The following is an 18,160-nucleotide window of genomic DNA, read 5'->3' as shown; positions in this document are numbered from 1 at the left end:
TACAAAAGCCAAAGACAGTAACCATTTACACTGCAAACAAAATATGTTTTTTGTAATAAATTATGGGTAGCTTAAAAATAATTTTCAAAAAGAGTGGTATTGCTTGCATACATTGTATGGTGAAAGTATAATTTTGAGGTCAATCAAAACAGCTAAAAGCTTTTGTGACTTTGGAGACAACAGAACTACATTAAATAGATTTTTTTTAATATAAAATCAAATTATAAAGTCGATAGGCCTTAATCCCTTAATCCTTCAACATTCTTGTTTTCCCCTGGATGTTCGTGAGCGGGTAATAGTTCGATTTGGGAGATCAAAGGGTTAATTTGCTTTTCAATTGAGGAATGACTCAGAGTTCCCCTTTATTGTTTAAAAAAAAAAAGAAAAAAAGCGGTGTGTGGGTGTAAGGTAGGGAAAAAAAGCCAAGAAAATGGATTCACTAATTGGGGTTTTCACCTGCTGTGAGTCTAATTGAATACAATGCTTTATTTGTAACTCCAGGAGAAAGAAGATTATGCAAAGTATGAGAAATTCAGACCAGTTTTTAAATTCTTATTACTTGGCACTGTTGTATGGGAAAGAAGACCAACGTGATAACAGCAGCATCCAGCTTCTGTTAAGGCGGACAGGGGAACTCCAGAAACGGTGAAAATTGAAGAAATATGTATCGGGGGGGGGGGGGGGGGTGTCAGTACCGGATACTTCTTGAAGGAAAACAAACCGCTTTTGGTGTGAAACGGCAGGCTTCTGGCTACACCGAGTCCCTTTGTGTGACACGGGCAGCTGCGCTCTCCTTGCGACGGACCGTGAGGTTCCTCCTGCGTGGCGTGCCGAACGCCCCGTTTTAAAGGCTTAAAGAGAGGTGTCCCGCTTCTTAATGAAGAAAGACGGGCAAAGATGGGGTGGTTGATGTAACACCACTGACAGCCTTCAGCCAGTTCAGTCTTTGCCCACCTTTCGGGTTCAACGCCAAGCGATCTGATACAGCATCTGACCTAGTACCAGGTCCACTGAAGTCAATGGAAAATTCTCAACAGAGTCCAGCAAGCTTTAACGTAGTGATTTATGTTTACACACAAACGAATCATCTTTTATTTGCATGTTGGGGTAGCGCTGTGGATCACAGGCAACTGAAAAGTCTGAATTAGACCTTTTAAAACAAAATAAAGTTGCCTAGAAGCTATGAGAATTGAACGCTTCATTCCGTTAGGTTTTGTATTCGCTTGGGGGCCTAAAGGGCTGAACCTCGAGCATCTCCCACTTTCAAGAAAAGCTGTTTTCTAGAAAAAAACGTGAGGGCTTTGCTCGAGCTGCTTGTTGAGCTTTTCCTGAGATCGGACGACCCGGCTACCTGGAGCCGTAAGGGCAGCCCTAAACATCGCGCTGCTCGGGACGAAGCCCACCGAGCGCGGTGCTGACCGACGCCCGCGGAAGGGAAGGCAGCCTGTGGGCCACACATACGCGGGTGGCACAGCGACAGCGGGCGAGCCCAATTTCCCGCGCTTCTGGGCCCGCGCCGTCCGGTGCGAAAGCGGGGGCTGCCACGAGGCACCCTGTGCGGGTGGCTTCGCCGAGAGCGCGGAGGCTGTGAGGCTGGAGGAACTCACGGGGAGAAAACGGAGCCTGGGAGGCTGGAGGAACTCGCGGGAGCCGGACTCGGGTCCCCGGCAGCACCGTCCCCCCCGCTGGGGAAGCCCCGCCGCGGGCCCTCGCAGGTGAAGTTGCCCCCTCTCGGTTTATTCACCGGCGAAACACGCGGAGTTAAGGGCGCCGAGGCTGGCGGCCGCCACGCCGAACCCCACGCCGGGGCCCACCGCGGGCCCGTCCCGGCTTCGGTGCCTGTTTTAATTACGTTTTACTCCCCAAGCCCGCTGGAAACGAACAGCCCCACCGGGGAGGGCGGGGGGGAGCTCGGGGCGCTCCCCGTGGGGCCGGCACCGCCGCCGGGGCGGGGCGGGGTAGCCCCGCCCCCTCCGTGCCTCCCTCCCGGCGGGGAGGCCGCAGTGGCGCTCGGCGGCGGGGCCGGGCAGGGCTTGTGCTACGCTGAGGCGGCCGCGCTGCTGCTGGTGCTGCCGCTTCTGCCTCCGCGGCGCCGCCGCCATGAGGGAGCAGCGGAAGGGGTGAGGGGGCTGCTGGGGGGCGGCGGCGGCGGGGGTCTCTCAGGTGCTTCAGCGGCCATCCCGCGCTCGGCGGCCGGGCGGACCGGGAGCGTCTGTATCGACCCGGGGGGAGGTGGAGGGGGGAGCGGCCGCGCCTTCCTTTGATCGCACTGAGGAGCCCAACTTGCTGCCCGGTTTGGCCCGGGCGCCCGGCCCGGCGTTGAATTCCCCGCCTTGCCCCTGCGGCGGGGCCGCCGCCCGGCGCTGGACGCGTCCCGTTGGAGCCCGCAGGACGCGGCGGTGTGGGGCCGCGGACACGCGTGGGTGTGCCGGCGCAGGTGTGGGCTGGCGGGGCGGGGCCGTGCCGGGGCTGTGCCGGGGGGGGTCGGGCCGGGAGCAGGGGAGCGGGCTCGGTGCGTTCCTCGGGAGGTCGCGCAGCGGGTGGTGCGGCTTGGTTCGGGCGGGAACTTCCACAGGGTCCGCGGGCAGGGGGGCGCGGAGCGGTGCGCTCCTGCCCCCGGCGGCTCCGCGCTCGGAGGGGATCTTTGGGGTGAACGGGCGGGCGCGGCCGGGACGGGGTTCCCGCCGGGCCGTCGCCGTGCGAGCGCCGCGGGCGTCCCTCGGTGCGGTGCGTTGGCTTTGGGTGCCCGCCGTGAGGGCTTTCCCGTCCCCGTCCTGGGCTGAGGGGCGGGTGCCTGCGGGCGTGCGGAGCTGGGAGGGCAGAGGGAGGGTTCGGCGTGGGCTCTGTGGCCCCTGGGCGCCGGGGAGCGGTGTGAGGGAGGCGGGGGACGGCGAGACCCCGCGGTGGAGCGGCGAGGCCGGGCGCTGGGAAGCACAGAGATTGGGGGGGAGGGGGGGTGGCAGGGGTCTCTGCCCGCGGCAGAGCGTACAAAGTCAATGTTTAACATCAAGGGGGGAAGAAGGAGTTACTACTCGGTACTTGGCAGTAGGTATTTGCCCTGCTCCTACTGTTGATTTCCAGTGTCGACAGGGAACTTTAGTATGTGTCGGTGCCTGCCTGCAGCGGTCTGTAAATCTCACAAAAGCCAATAAAACACGCTGAAGTCAAATTCCTGCTGAAAAGACACTGATCCTTGGCTTAAACAGCAGTAATCTCTGCACAGATCAGTAGTCGCTAGGTTGGCGGACGAAAGCAGCTGTCCTGTGTGAAGCCCAAAGGAGTGCCACCTTTCTGCATCGCTAGTACTTTCCATAGCAGTAACTTGTTTTATCTGAGGAGTTAATGAAACACTGTAAAAAGACAGCTGTTCAGTCTTCCTTGCAATCACTGTCATCTGCTGTTGAAAACATTTTTCTTTGAAATGAGCGGTAGAGCCCATTGGTACAAACAATTTCAGTTGCATTTGGGTTAGTTCAGTAAAATGCTAACAATGCCATCATGTTTGTTTTGGCTTTTTGACGACAGTCATAAGGTGGCTGGAATAAGCTTTCATTCATCTTAAAGCCAGAAGGTGAGAAGTGTTGTAATTTGCGTTGTTGGAAGGTGGATCAGTTCAGTGCTTTGTAAAATCCTACTTCAATTTCTGCTTTTTTGTAAGTGTATGTAACTCTTTATTTTTAGCTACCTGAGAGAGTTTCTTATTCTGAGAGCATGCATGTGTAGTTCGTGTTGTGTTTTCCAATGAAAGGTGAGGGGAGAAGCGCAGCAGGACTGGCTGTAGTATCATCGGTGATGAGGGATGTGAGAGTTCAGAAAGGACTCTGCAGTTGCACCCTAAAATTCTGGACTCTGGAGACGAGCAGTGAATACACATGAGACTGAATCCTAGACACATATTTGAAAAAAGAAAAAAGACAGGGCGGAGGAGGGAGAAGGAGTGCAGTCAAAAAGAGTTAAAGGTTTGTGAACGTTTCAGCGTGGCTTATGCAGGAATGTTTGGGGGGGAGTTTGTGCAGGAATTTGGGGGGGGAGCATTGCTCTGCACTCCTCCCGCTGCTGGCGTTGCTCGGGAGTAAAATAAAAGGGAAGAGGATAAAATAACTGCATTTTGTCCAAACTGATCAAGTTGTAACAAGGGAACTGCAATTCTGCCAGTGTGGCAGGATATCATCTCTTGATTTCAAGTTTCCAATCTTGTGCGTTACTGGCTCTGCTGACAGCAATGAGAGACAAATCTCTCTGCTGTTGGCAGGAGCAGAGGAGTTCACACAGGCATAGTGTGACAGAATTCCCCACATAAGAATTATCCTTGCTGATATAATATAATCATCCTTAAATGAAGTGGTCCTGCGGTTCCCTAAGGATGTATTAAGTGAAGACGATGCTTTCATCCCACTGAATTATTGGCATATTTAGCGTGCCAGTCACACCAGTGCCTGGGTGTCACCATTATCCGTTGCTGCTCTTCTTTTCAGGCTTGGTTTTAATTTCCTTTCCACCTTTGCAGCTGAAGTCAGGCGAGAAAGAGGAAAATATGCCACGTGAGCCCACTTACATTTTTATTTGTTGCAAAACGTCCATGATTTAAAAGCTAGTGATCAATTTAGTTGGCCTAAATGTAGAGCCAAATTGAAAAATGTATCCTCTGAGTATGTGCAATATTGCAAAACTACTGGCTGTGTGTACTGATGCTTTTTTACATTGGTGGTTCATTGGAAAAGCATCTTGAGTACTTATGTCTGCACATACTCTCACCCTGCTTTTCTGCTGCTAGTCAAGAGGACTTGCTGTACGCTTTTCATGTCTTTTTGACTCGCAAGCTGTAAAGGGCCTTGTTCACCGGAGTTTGAAACTCTGGCAAACGCTTTGCTGCAGCTCTATTAAGGATGCTACAGCATTCCCAAGTGTGGTTGAGGCTGCCTGAAACTGCTGAGCTGGCATTTCACTTCAGACGGTGTTCACAATAAGGGCATACACACAAATCCTTCCCCACCGGTCCAACCCCAAAGCTCACAATTAAATGGCCTTTGAAAATGGCAAAGAGGCTTATGAAGAATAGCCTCGATGGAATCTAACCTTTCCTGGAGCTGCCCTGGTGTGCAGAATTGTTGATAACTTTCCGAGCTGAAAACATTCAGTTAAGAGGCGAAAGCCTTTTAGCTAGAGTGAAATCACCGCAGCCTTCTTGTGTTCTGCATGTAAAGTACCAGCAAAATCTGCCCTGGCTCGGTGGGGGTGCTCAGCATCTACAGAAAGCACAACCACCAAGGCTCAGTTCCCGTTAAAGCCCGTCCTTTTCCTTAGAAGGGCTCGTCGGTCTGTGGTGGGGTGCGAGGCTGCCTAGTCTCTGCTGGGATGCCCAGGGTGCGAGGCTGCCTGGTCCCTGCTGGGGTGCTGAGGATGGCCGCAGCAGCAGGGCGCGGGGCACACGGCCCCACGGACACTCGCTGCTGGGCAGGCGGCGGGGGCAAGGCTTAGGGTCTCCACTGACGTGACTTTTACAGCCTAAAGAAAGGTGTATTTCCTCCAAGCTGCAACCAAATTTATGGATAAAGCCAAGAGGAGAGGGGAGGGGAAATGCACCTGCCCTGCGGATTCAGTCCTAGTCACTTGCAGATGAAGTGAATAAAATCATTACTTAAAAAATGTACATTTTCAAAGGAATGAATCCTATACTGTGAAAGAGAAGCACACTGAGTAGTGGTTTGGGGTTAGTGGTATTAAAAATGTCTGAAAACAGTTGGAGTCCAATGTTTCTTTGGCAGTGGAAATTTTATTTACAAGATTTTAGGAAAATCAGTTACATGTTTTCAGGAAGATCAGCAAACACCCTAAGCTTAAACTACACATACGAAATTCACCGATACATGGTTGGGCCTTACCATAAAAAATGAAAATAAAAAAATCAATAAATTACTCATTCAGTTAATGTTGATTAGTCATTAACCATGATGGTTTTCCGCATCTAAGAAGATCTTGTTCTTCTGTCCCAGACAGACATGGGATTCCACCTTTGCCCGTGATGGCTTTGAAATATTTTAATGGGGAGTCTGTGCCTTTGAAGGCTACCAGGTTAACAGCTGTGGAGTCTGAAGTGGTCTAGTTCATTCGTAGAACAATCTGGGGCTGCCAGACTGATTTAAAGGGTGAAAATTAGGCAGATTATTTTCAGACTTTTCTTGTAAATGTGTGTGTAAGTTCTTTATCCCATTTTTACTACCTGATTTGGCGTACAAACCATGGCACAGTTGCTGTGCGAACATCCCCGCTTCTGAGGCTGCCTGCCTGTCGGGAGGCAAGCCAGGGCGGCCAGGCTTGTGCTGGAAAACTGTTGGTCTGGGGCTCGCGTTGGGTGCGAGCAAACGGCGTCCTCAGGTCTGTGGGTTTGAGTGTCTGCCTGGGTCTGCTGACCGTCTGCCTGAATCGAGGCACCTCTGGCTGCAAGGTTCTGCGATGAATGGGCTCCCTCCCTCTTTTCCTTTGGCCTACCATTTAGTAAGCAGAGGCTTCTGGTGGCCAAGTTTTTAGGGACTCGATGTGTACGTGAAACCATTTCTGGTGTCCTTGAAAAATGCACTTTATCCCTATGTATGGTAAAAGCTGCTGGTGCTGCATTCTCTCTGCAGAACCTGCCCGTACCAAGTGTGGTGGGAAATTCAGGAGCTCGGGGTGCAGGTGGCTCAGATCCGCAGGTTTTCACTTGAAGCTCCCCAGTTTCTACATTTAAAAGAACCAGACCAGGCTCAGATTTCTGAATATGTTTGCAGCCACCTCCCTTTGTGGGACGTATTTTTTACCAGAGCAAAGAACAAGACTGCTTTTACTCTTCTGGTGTCCTCCTCCCTCTTTCACTGCCCTCAGCTGCCGCAGGAATTAGGAAGGGGAGGGGATGCAGGGGTTGGTGAGACAAGGCTTGTTTAAAAGCCTGTGCTCAACTAGGGCAGCATTTTTTCCTTATGTTTGGTGCTTGTGATCCCTTTCATTCTTTCTTGCAGTTACAGAGCAAAATCTGGAAATATTATATATAGTAAGCTATTGAATATATAGAGGTTACTGGGCCAGTATTCGCATAGATCTAATAAATAGCCTCCCTTTTAAGACCAAAATTAAATCATACTGAGAAAACATGTCACGATTTTCTTTTTTTCCTTGAGTAGGGGTAGTGGTGAAGTGATTCATAGAGTATTTTACCCCTCCTGAGCCTAGAAAGGGTAAAGGTGTACTTGGGAACATCGCTGCCTGGAAAAGAGAACTCGAGGACTGTTTGTTCTCTGAAACAACCTCCTCAAAAAGAGAACTGGAGGACGGTTTGTTCTGCAGACCAGCCTGGCTGGGTCAGTGTTCCAGGGCACGGCTGGGTGTATGGGTGTCCTCATCCCACCAGCCGGGCTGTGGTTTGGCCTCGTGGTGCGGGAAGGGGTCTGGGGTCTGCTCCCGGGGCTCCCTCTGCAGTGCCGGGCGTCAGGGCCTGCTCATTTCCGCAGTGACGGCTGCGGGTTGCAACCATGGTGTCTGCTGTTTACGTACAGGAGTTGCAGATGTGATTGCTAGCAACTGTGTGCTACGTACGCTCTCCAGAATTCCTTTTTTATGAATACTCATGGTCATCTTTTCATACAGAATTCAGCTACATTAACAGGACTTTATTGGCTGCAGGAGGGATAAGGAGATTTTTCTTTGAAGTTTTCGATGTTAATGGAGAGACGATCACGTTAGCTGTGCTGTCATTAAGGAAAAATCGTGAATTGAGTAACCTTAGGAGACATGAGTTGCTACTACACCCACTAACACTTTCTTCTGCTGGCTTCCTCGCACTGCATGTGTTCTGGCAGCGCGTTGTGTTGCATCGCTGGAGAGTGCTACCCTCAATGCAGAGAACGTCCAATTTACATTCCAGTCATCCTGCAGCGTTTCGTAACCCCGCTCCAGCTCTTCCCTGCTGCCCCGACAGCTCTGCTGCCAGGTGCTGCGCAGGGATGGCCGGGGCAGGGGAGGGGGCCCGGGGGTCCCGGGAACACAGCGGGCAGCAGCAGCCCTCGGACAGGGGGCCTGAGCAGCGGCGTTGGCTGGTGGTGGGTCCGTGGGGTGCTGCGTGCGGGTTGTGGTGCAGGCGTTGGGACCGAAGGGAAGGATTGCAGCCCCTGTACTGCGCGGCTCTTACCTGCCTTATGGGAAAGTGGAGAAAGCACATAGGGGAAAGCAGGTTAAGAATACCGTGGATCTCGGTACCTGGTCAGAATTTCCATAAAGCTTTAAGAACCAGGCCCTTTTAAACATCTCTCCCCTAGTTTGGAGGAGCTGGAGGGCGATCTGTACAAAACAACTAGTTTTCAAGAATTGGTCGGTGTGCTTACAAGTCCCCCAAAACGTTATGGCGTATCTGAATATTTGCTGTCTTTTTAGCTTTAGCACTATGTTAAATTTCGTTTCTTGAGCCCATGCCTACAGGAAGCACTCCGAGTTAACGCCTCGTGTTGGGAGAAGACGTGCATGCCGCTGCCAAGACCCCCGTGCCGGAGTGGCCCAGGCTGCTGGCGGGGGTCTGGCACTGTGCTCTGCTGTGCAGCCTGGGTCGCTCGCTGTGTGATGGAGGGGCAGTTGTACTCTGCTGACTTCTGTGTTTTGTATTGTAGCCATGAGACGCAAACGACCTGCTGGGATCACCCCAAGATGACTGAGCTTTACCAGTCCTTAGGTAAGACACCTTTATCATTTGTTTGTTTTTTTTCTGGTCATATGAATTTTTAAGGCAAGGATTTCCGGAAGCAGTAAAAAACAAAATTAAGTGAAAGCAAGAGGCAGTGCTTTTGTCAAGGTTAAAATTTTCTGCAAGGGAAATATGTAAGGCATAATAACACATTTCAAACATGCGGTGGAAAAAATATTTCAATTAGCACATTTGGAATGTGTGCTGGGTTTACGAAGTAATTTGGGTGCATTGTTGCAAACTCGTACTGAAAGACTGGGACAGAAATTAAAAAAAAAAAACAATCCTGAATCTTTTCACTGTCTAATCTACTTTTGAAAGGCAGATGAAAAAAATCGAACCAAGCTGCTTTTAATGTTGACTTTTGGATGGTAGGAAACCAGTTGAAGCAATTTGCCAAACTGCGTTACCACTGCTTTATTTTTAAAGCACTTTCAATACTTGGAAGGCATGGCAGCTGTCATGATGTCATTCTGAATACCCAAATTGCATGCTTATTATGACTTCAGATGTGCCTCTCTGGTGGAGGTTTTTTTCTGTTTTTTAACAGCTTTGGATTTTATTAACAGAAGCACATGTATAAGATAAAATAGGTCAATCCATGCTCTAGTATAGGCTGCTTGGCAGACTATTTAATAACTAACTCTTCGCTTTAAATGAATCTGTTAATAAATAATGGAGGGTATAATAAAAATTAAGCTATTTCTCTGAAAGAAATATCAGTGAATATGCTGCATTCATAAAGGAGGTTATGTCAGTACAGCACATGTATATAAACCGGCTTTAAACAAGCCAGCTTGAGCGCTAGCGCAGTCAAATCTAGCATTCAATGCAGAGTTATTTACCATGGTGAAAAATAGCTTAAATTATCTCCTGCTGAACTCTGGTTTAGCTGCTGAAAACAGTCTAATTATGCTAGCATAATCTATTTCAAGCTAACTTAGGTATCTCTACAGTGCTCTGCAGTTAAAGGAACGCCAAAAATATTTTAGAAAAGTGATACGATAAAATGGAATGAAACAGTGTGAAGATTTTTTTCCGTACAGTATTAGCACCGTGGCAGCAATTTGTTTAAAAATTAACCAGAATACAGCTCGGTATGTCAGAAAGGGTTATAAGATGTGTAAGTTTAGGCTAGCCAAACATGAAAGAAGACAGGTATTGACTTGCCGTTTAATTATAACATATTGCCCTGTTTGTCTCCTTTATATTTCTGCTCTTAAAGTGGGTGGTTTAAAAGATTCAGGACAAATAGTAATTGCACATGCAGACATCCTTTTAATACAGTGAGATCTTCAAACAGTTGCCTGTTAATTGAGCTGCACTCTGACTCCGCAGCCTTCTTTGATCGAGAGATTGCATGATGTTTCCGATACTGTTGTTGGTCGTACTTGAAGTCCTGTTGCAGCTGCTTTTCTTCTGGTATTTCCCTGTTCCAGCTAGAGGACTCTTGAATATCAAGAAGTGAAGAGATAACTACATGTAAGGCAGAAAAGTGTCCTGATGGCTTCAGGTCAACAGTTCAAAAGATGCGTGACTGCTGAAGTCAGTTTGCATTTAGTTTAACCGTGTTTTATCACCATGAATATCACCCAAATGTCAAGAGTTTAAGATATCCTTATTTCTTACTACATAAAGAAGGAACATGTTTAGCCGGATTTTGTTTCTCTTTTGCTTATAAAATCCTGCTATTCTCCTTTTCAGGAGCAAGACATGTCCGAAAGGGCAGTCCTCTTCCTGACTGGTTTTATTTCTTTTGGGATCAAGACCAAATGCTCATTAATATGGAAGCAGTGCTGGTTTTAGCAAAGCATGCATAATTTAAATTAGATATTAGGAAGAAATTCTTCACCATGAAGGTGGTGAAACACTGGAACAGGTTGCCCAGAGAAGTTGTGGATGCCCCCTCCCTGGCAGTGTTCAAGGCCAGGTTGGATGGAGCTCTGAGCAGCCTGATCTAGCGGAATATGTCCCTGCTGATGGCAGGGGGGTTGGAACTAGATGGTCTTCAAGATCGCTTCCAACCCTTACCATTGTATGAATCTATGATTCTGTGATGTATTAGTGAACTTAGGTGTTCATATGTGTATACAAAACAGATTAGACAAGGTGATTCTTTGTTTACTGCCACATGGGGTGCAGCTTTGGTGAAAGTGCTACTGAATAACCTACCAATGTATTTTATGTTGTTTTTGAATTGGATGTATTCATCATTGCCTAACTCTCACACAAATTGCATAATACAAGCATAACCCGTTTAGTCTTGAACAGAAACCTTGATGTATTTTCAGTGCTTTGCTTTGCCTCAGGTCAAAACCATAAGAATAGGATGTTTGAAGTCTTTTCAGACTGTTCAGTAATATTTTATCTGAGAAGATATTATTAAAGTCGATTTTGTACTGCATACTCAATAGATCCTGTTATTTTTCCCACATTAGGATCCAAATTTTGCTTCTCATTCATATGAAAAGGCTAGTAAAAAGCTTAGTGTGTATGCATTTTTAAAAAATGGTAGAAAACATGAATTCTGCAATCCAGGTAACTAAAAAAGTGAGACCAAGCACATCAATGCTGTCAAGAGTTTTCACTTCCATTTTTCAGCTCTTACACTTAGCCTGTAGGGAATAATTGTGCTATGTGATGTAGCTCTCCATACATGCCAGTATATCATAATTTGCTAGGGGATCTTTATGTCTAATTTAAATTCTTACAAATTACTGAAAGCTTTATTTTTTTAAGTAAATGAGGAAGGTGCAGCCTGGCACAAGGTAATGTTCCTCATCTTCCTGTGTCTTTGAGGCATAAGAGACACTTCTGTATGAAAAAGGAGCAATATTATTTTTATTCTTCACATATCCAGTTCACACAGCTACAGATTGCTGCATTACGTTTTGCTAAAGTAGGTGAATTCCAAGTTTCAAACTTAAGGGCTCAGCTTTCTGTCTTTAGAGGTTTGGGTATTTACAAAAGTGAGGTAAATTACTTGGGAGCTGTATTTGGTACTAACAAAAGACGGCGGCAACATGCTGCGTACACGTTGGTACCTGATCAGGTGGTCGGTCCAGGAAGTCCTATATCCTGTCTTTGTTAGGGACTGCATCAGAGAAAGCAGGAGGAACCCATAGGAAGAAATTATTGAATAACCTGCCCATGAAGGAAGTATTCTCAAATTCTCTTTGAGCTCATTTGTTGAAGCATGGCCATTTATAAAGATACTAGTAATAACAGTAAAATATTTGATTTGAAATTTAATATGTGTATCAAAAATTTCTAACTGGTTGTTTGTTTAGCTCAAGCTTTTCCTTTTAAGATATTAAAATTCTTGCTCTAGACTGCTTTTCTTTATTACTTAAACAACATAGCAATTTTATCAGTTTTGACGAAGCATCTATTCCTGACTCAAGGTGGGCAATTTTCACTCTTCATTTAAAGTTATGGCTACTGAAGGTTACAGAATAAGCTGATTATATTAAATGACTTGATTGTTGTTTGATGGTTAAGTCAAAAGTGGCAACAGGTAGCTGCAACAATGACCTTAGCTGTATCATTTGATGTATCTAGTAGATGTTGGTATAGATTAATTAAGAAGAAGTTATATAAATGAAGAACAGAGAGAAGAAATAAATGCTGAAATAGGAAAGGCAGGAAAAATCGGTGATATGCGCGTCTCAGAGGTTCAGATGCTGACAGACATCCCCTGGTTTGTATTTACACCGTTATGAACCACTCCCATTTTCTTCGAACTTCGCTCTGAAAGTCTTCAAAGTACCAAGAACTGCTCCATCTGCTTTTCGTTCCAAAAGCAGTTACCCTGCAGCAGATCTGTTTTTTTACACCGTTCTTTTATAGCCCCCTTACAAATTTTCTCATCCTTCATGATGGCTCCAGGGCATCACTGCAATGAGGATTTGTGTTATTTCGTTGTCCTGGAGAGTTCAAGAACCTTTGGGTGAGGGGAGAGATGGGAAGAGCAGGCATTAAAGTGGTCTGGGATTGCTTAATTTTTTTTTGGATCATCTTCTGAGAATGAACATTTAATGGCAGGCAGCTTAGCTCAGGGTGATTGTGCTTTGCCTTTTAAGCTGAAAATGACTCTAGCCTTTGCGGTGACGGCACAGGAGAACTTGGCCTGCCGTGCCGTGGTGTCCCCATCCTGCAGCCTTCCCGTGCAGTGTCAGCACAGTGTCCTCAAGGTGCGTTAGTGTCACAGTGAACAGGGACTGCAGTTGCAGGTTGCTGTCAGAAACGTCGCCTTGTGCATCTGTTTATCTCCACTGATTCACCAAGGCAAGGCAAGAGGGTGAAGAACACCCTCACCCTGGCAGGCTGGGGTGCACTGGTGACAGCTTTACATTTAATTTGGAGGGATGGGAGGGGGCAGTTCTCTGTGGAGTGGGTGGGAGAGGTGTTGGGGTTGCTTAACGCAGGGTGGGAGGGTGCTGGAAGGGGCTTCTGAGCCTGCACTGGGCTTTGGGCAGTGGCTGCCGCATTGATCCCATGGCTGGCTGCTCGTGTGCAGCAGAGTGAGCTTCCAGTACCGAGTGACCGAGGGGGATAAACTTTACCTTTGTGTGTTTTGATTTGTCTTGCTGAAATGCTGCCTGAAGAGGCTAAACTGCCCCTCTCTGCCATAATAGTTTTTATTATAAACTGCTAAACCCTGTGTTTAATATGAGGTTTTATTCATATTCAACTGGTTGTTTTCCATGTTTGTGCTAGTGAGACGTGCCTGTTGCACACATCAGTCATCTGATTTCTACTGAAATCTGGTGAGACGATACATGTGGTCTTTCTTTGAAGGTTTCTTATACACTGATGTCCTTTTCAAGCTAACTACAGTCTGAATAATGAAACTTCTTATTTCAGGAAATAGGATTGGTTGGGTTCTGTCAGCCTTGGATAGTCGTCAGGCCTAGAGTCGCTCATCTTTCTAACAGTGTGTGATGGCATCCTGTGTAGGCACACACCTAACAAGCAATACGCACAGCTATGATGGAGTAGAAGTTAGGTGGTAGAAGTTAACCCTGCATCCCTTGAAAACAAAGTCATAGGTGTATCAGCTGTGAATGGAGACTGTTATAGAGAGAGCAGTGTTCTGTTATGGAGTGGTTGATCAGTATGGGAATGTTTTGCTCAAGAGTGTTGCACTCTTGGTTTGCAAACAGACACCATTCATTAATATTTTTGAATGCTTCTTCGTTATTTATTAGGATTTTCCATTACGACTGCTCGTCATGAAGGGTTTCTGACCTTTCTGACTGCAAACTCCACTTGCATCCCAGCCCCGTAATGGGGTGTGACCCCGGTGTGCATCGTATCCTTTCTTACACTGTTGGGTTTGCAGGCTGAAGAAAAGTCATTACATGCTAAAACTAAATTCCCAAAGGTCACGTGAGTTGGTCTGGTTTTCGGGATGCTGGCACATGCTGTGGTGTTCATCCACTTGGTCTAGGTGTGATCAGTAGCGTTTTGGTGCCCTGGGTACCTCCTGCTTACTGGTTTGCAGTGACACTACCAGCTTTTTTGCTCACCAGGACGTCTAGTACAGCGTGCCATATTGTTTTGTGGAGAGGGGTTAAGCTGTATGTCTATATGTATAATAATATTGTTTACTGTTACTTATTCTCAAAGCAATATAGATGATAGCATTAATTATTGTTATAATGAAAGAGTCAACGGCTGAGACTCAACTGATACTAAGCAGTGTTCCTTGATTAATTTCTTTCCTTTTTGCATTTGTCTCATTTGCATTTTTAAATTACAATTCCTAAAGAGACCGATATATGTCACCCTAGGGCATCATTGGAAGATTTACGTATGGGTTTTGGGCAGCAGGAAGAAACCCATCATTCTTATCATCTGGTCAGGGAATCGTAGATGTATTAAGTCGATGTGAGATGAAGCTTCTTGAAAAGTCAGAGTGCCGTTAATGTCTGATGAAACGTGAAAGCTTGGTGGCTGGTAGTGGAATTATGGTGTATTCAGGACTGTACAGTAAACAGTTTTTCACCGTGGTTAGGTAGACATTGTCAGAGACAACAATGACATGCAATTCCCAAAATAGTTTATCCGCTGCAGGCAGCGTATTTATGAACAGCTATATGAGCATGTCACAAGCTATGGTTGAGTGAGACTTTCAGGTTTTGAGGTATATCACTGTAGGTTCACTTTTTTTCCTGGCAAAGAAGTGAGAGGAAAAAATGAAAAAAACTCAAAACTCTGTAAATTTTATCAAATGAACATGAGGATTTGACCTGATGACATCTAATTTCTTTCAAAGAATTTAGCTGTTAACTTGCCAAATTTTACTCTTGAGATAGTTGTCACCTGAAGCATGTAAAGGCTCTTTTCAGTTTGGTGCTCTTTTCTCAGAGAGAAAATTGCTGTCCATAAAATCAAGTGAAGCAGCTGCGTTTTGTCCTCGTTAATTAAAAAGCAATTATAATAATATTTGCAGTAATATAAACAAGTAACCCTTTGAAAAGTAAAAACCAAGGTGATTTCAGATTACAATGTGAGAGAGACAAATTACGTGAGCAGCCTTTGACGGGAGGTAGTCTGGCCCATCGCAGAGCTTTTAAACGCTCGGTGAGATTGGTCTGTCGTAGAGGACAGCCCGTTATCACATGAACCATCCCACTCATTCCACACTCCCAGGAGCTGGAGCAGCTGTAGAGGGGTTAGGCTGTGTAAGAACCACGAAGGAAAGCAGTTCAGTTATAACACCTTGCTCCAAACCTGTTGCCTGGGTTATAGATGTGACTGCTTGACAATAAAAACAGATGTCCCTCCATGCTGGATGCTAAACCTCTTGTTAAATGTTTTCTTTTTAAAAGCTTACTGTTCTTTTTCTTTTTTTTGTTGCTTTTAGTTGCTTACCAACTTATTTTGTGCAGTAAGGCTCAAGAATATGAGGTTAAGTTTCTCCTCTTAAAATAGCATTCATATCCCAATGTAAAATCTGGGATTTAGCATGGAATGATTTAAAAAAAAAAATCTACAACATCTTATTTTTTGATACTGTGTCAGCAGTCAGTGGGACATTCCAGCAGGTGGTTTGAATTTTTGATACAAATCACTGACCTCTTCTCAAATGAGTGGGGGTTTTTTTTCACCCAATTTACTGTCAAAGGGATCTGCTGTGTGTAATTACAGCTGTTTCTACAATACTGTAGAAATACAACATTGAAAAATGTGTTGATGAGGTTGTCTTAGCCGTTTTGAGGAAGAACATAGCCCTTACGTTGTGAAATTTCTCTCAGCATGCAGAGTTATACAGAAAAGGTTAGGATTTAATTATCTGATCATCTTCCCATTATATTTCTGATTTGAGTTCTTCCTATCAGCAGTCTGGAGTCCTCTTCATTAAAGCTGCATGCATAATGAGAACACTAGTTCTTGTTCAGTGTTATTCATATTAATATGAGTGAATATAAGAAGATGAACATACTCATACGTTGTAGGCGAATGATGGACGTGGAAGAAATCACTTTTCTGGATAACCTTCTCCCTACTGCATTAGTTGCAATGAAGCAAAGGGAGGAGCTTGTCGTGTCTATAACAGAAAGAAGAAAGCAGCAAACGGAGATTTCCTAATTTCTGAGGGTCATTGATGCTTCAGCAGTTTCAACTCCTTTCACCATGACAGCAGGAGGGCTGTGGCAGAAGCTTACGAAGATCACAGAGAGATCTTACCGCTGTGTTGGTGGGAGTTGTTTGTTGCTGCAAAGGCATCAGATGTAAGCACCTGCCCTGTCTTAGGGGTCTTGCGTAACCTGATCTTAAATCTTCTCCCCTAGAAACACTTACAGTCCCATGCACAGAGCGGTCGTTCATGGCTGAGTGACGGGAGAACCATGATTTCTCCTTAGGATCTAAATAGGGTTGTCACCAAATACTCCTGTGTGATCTCCTCCTCAGTCTGTTCCTTCCAAGGGGCCAGGCGACATCTCCCACTGCATTGCTATTTCAGACCGTGAACAGATTATGCTCTTGAGCATTTACACTTTTTGATCAAAGCTCGGTAGTTGTCTTTTTTGAATAAGGACTGGGAGCATCCTTAAACGATCTGAAAAAGTCCTGTATACTCAAGGGCTCTTCAGCCCTCTGACCACCTCATTTGGATGCTGAGATGGTGCTCAATTTCTGGGAGCAGGCAGTGGGGAAAAACTAGATCATTAAGATCCGGCGACCTCAAAGGACGGTCAGCCCCTGGTCAGAGAGCCGTCCGTCAGGAGCACGGAGGTGGTGGCGTGACAGTGGCGGGAGGCGAGCCGTCGGCCCGGGGATGGTGCCGCGGCGTGGGCTGGCACTGGTGGGAGCGCAGCGGCTGCGCTGGGCCTCAGCACGCGCAGCCAAAAGCAGGCAGGGCTGCTGCTTCCCCACGGCCCGGGGTGAGGGCTCCTGACCTTGCTTATTGGCCGTTTACAGCAGGTGCTTCTTGGCAGCAATGTCGTTCAGGGTGATGACAAATTCAGTGTGTATTACATATGTGGGAAAGTAGGTGTCAACTACGGTGCTTTCAGGATGAAGTGTCTCCATGGATCGTACTTTCTGCCCTGATCAAGGCCTGAAATATGCATATATATTTACTGATATTTCTGAAAATGTAAATAATAGCTAGAAAAGCTTTTTTTCCAGAATACTCAGGGAAAATTTAGGGAAGGCTTCTTCATTTTATCAAATGCTAGCCATAATCCGGTATATACTCTTTTCTAGAATACAAGTGCAGGTTTACAACAGGAGTGTAAAGTGCAACCGTAGTCACAGTGTGTTTGCGAGAGACTGCTTTATTACTTTCCCTTCAAGACAAATTAAGTCTCTTTATTTAAATTGCTTGCTGTATTCCAGACCACATTAAGGCTTCTGGACCTGTCAGGATGATTGTGGGAGAGGGAGCTGGCAGGAACAATACACAGGGGAGCTGCCCATTCAAAAGGTGTATGGAACTGTGCAAAGAAAAAGAATCGATACACAGAGCTGAAACTTTCCCTTGTGCCGTAAGATGTGTTTTAGAAACGTTCAACTGCTTTTATTAAGGTGTACAAAAGTACTGAACTATCAAACCTCAAATTACTCATTCAGAACAGCTTAATTAAAATTAATGTAGTTGAGACTGTATTCCCTCTGCTACCTATACCTGTACAGCGTTGTAAATGGTGTTGAGATAGTTATACCCAAGCTACCGCATTGCAAACAGCTTTATAGCACCTCAGCACACATGCCAGCAAGGAACTGATTTCTATTTGCCCTGTTTTTCATCATGTTCTTTCTCTAAGAGTCTGCCAGGCTTAGAGGGAGTTATTGGGCTAAATGGACCATTATTCTGAGCCAGTGTATATTTTTTTTTAATGTTCTTTTTGTATTTACATAGTGGTTCACATTTTCCAAACACTTTCCCATCATTAACTCCTTAGGCTCCATGGTTTCAGCAGTGAATTAAATGCATCTGGG

At 46.1% G+C, this 18,160-nt stretch overlaps 1 protein-coding gene across 22 annotated transcripts in view; it reads left to right on the top strand.

Annotated features, from left to right (window-relative positions):
- DMD (dystrophin) overlaps nucleotides 1-18,160 on the top strand; it is a 1,341,705-nt gene that overhangs the window by 1,254,532 nt on the left and 69,013 nt on the right. For 17 of the 22 annotated variants that reach the window (XM_075430270.1, XM_075430262.1, XM_075430225.1 and 14 more), the window contains one exon: nucleotides 8,634-8,695. In XM_075430270.1, coding sequence (XP_075286385.1) covers nucleotides 8,634-8,695 — 62 coding nt within the window. Of the gene's footprint in view, nucleotides 1-1,987; nucleotides 2,121-8,633; nucleotides 8,696-18,160 lie in introns of those variants that run through there. The other 5 variants (XM_075430318.1, XM_075430335.1, XM_075430310.1 and 2 more) reach the window with 1 other exon arrangement.

The sequence above is a fragment of the Opisthocomus hoazin genome, chromosome 1 (genome assembly GCF_030867145.1).
Source record: "Opisthocomus hoazin isolate bOpiHoa1 chromosome 1, bOpiHoa1.hap1, whole genome shotgun sequence".
NCBI classification, from domain to species: Eukaryota; Metazoa; Chordata; class Aves; order Opisthocomiformes; family Opisthocomidae; genus Opisthocomus; species Opisthocomus hoazin.
Note: the sequence above shows the minus strand (reverse complement) of the source record. Positions and strands in the feature narration are given on the sequence as shown.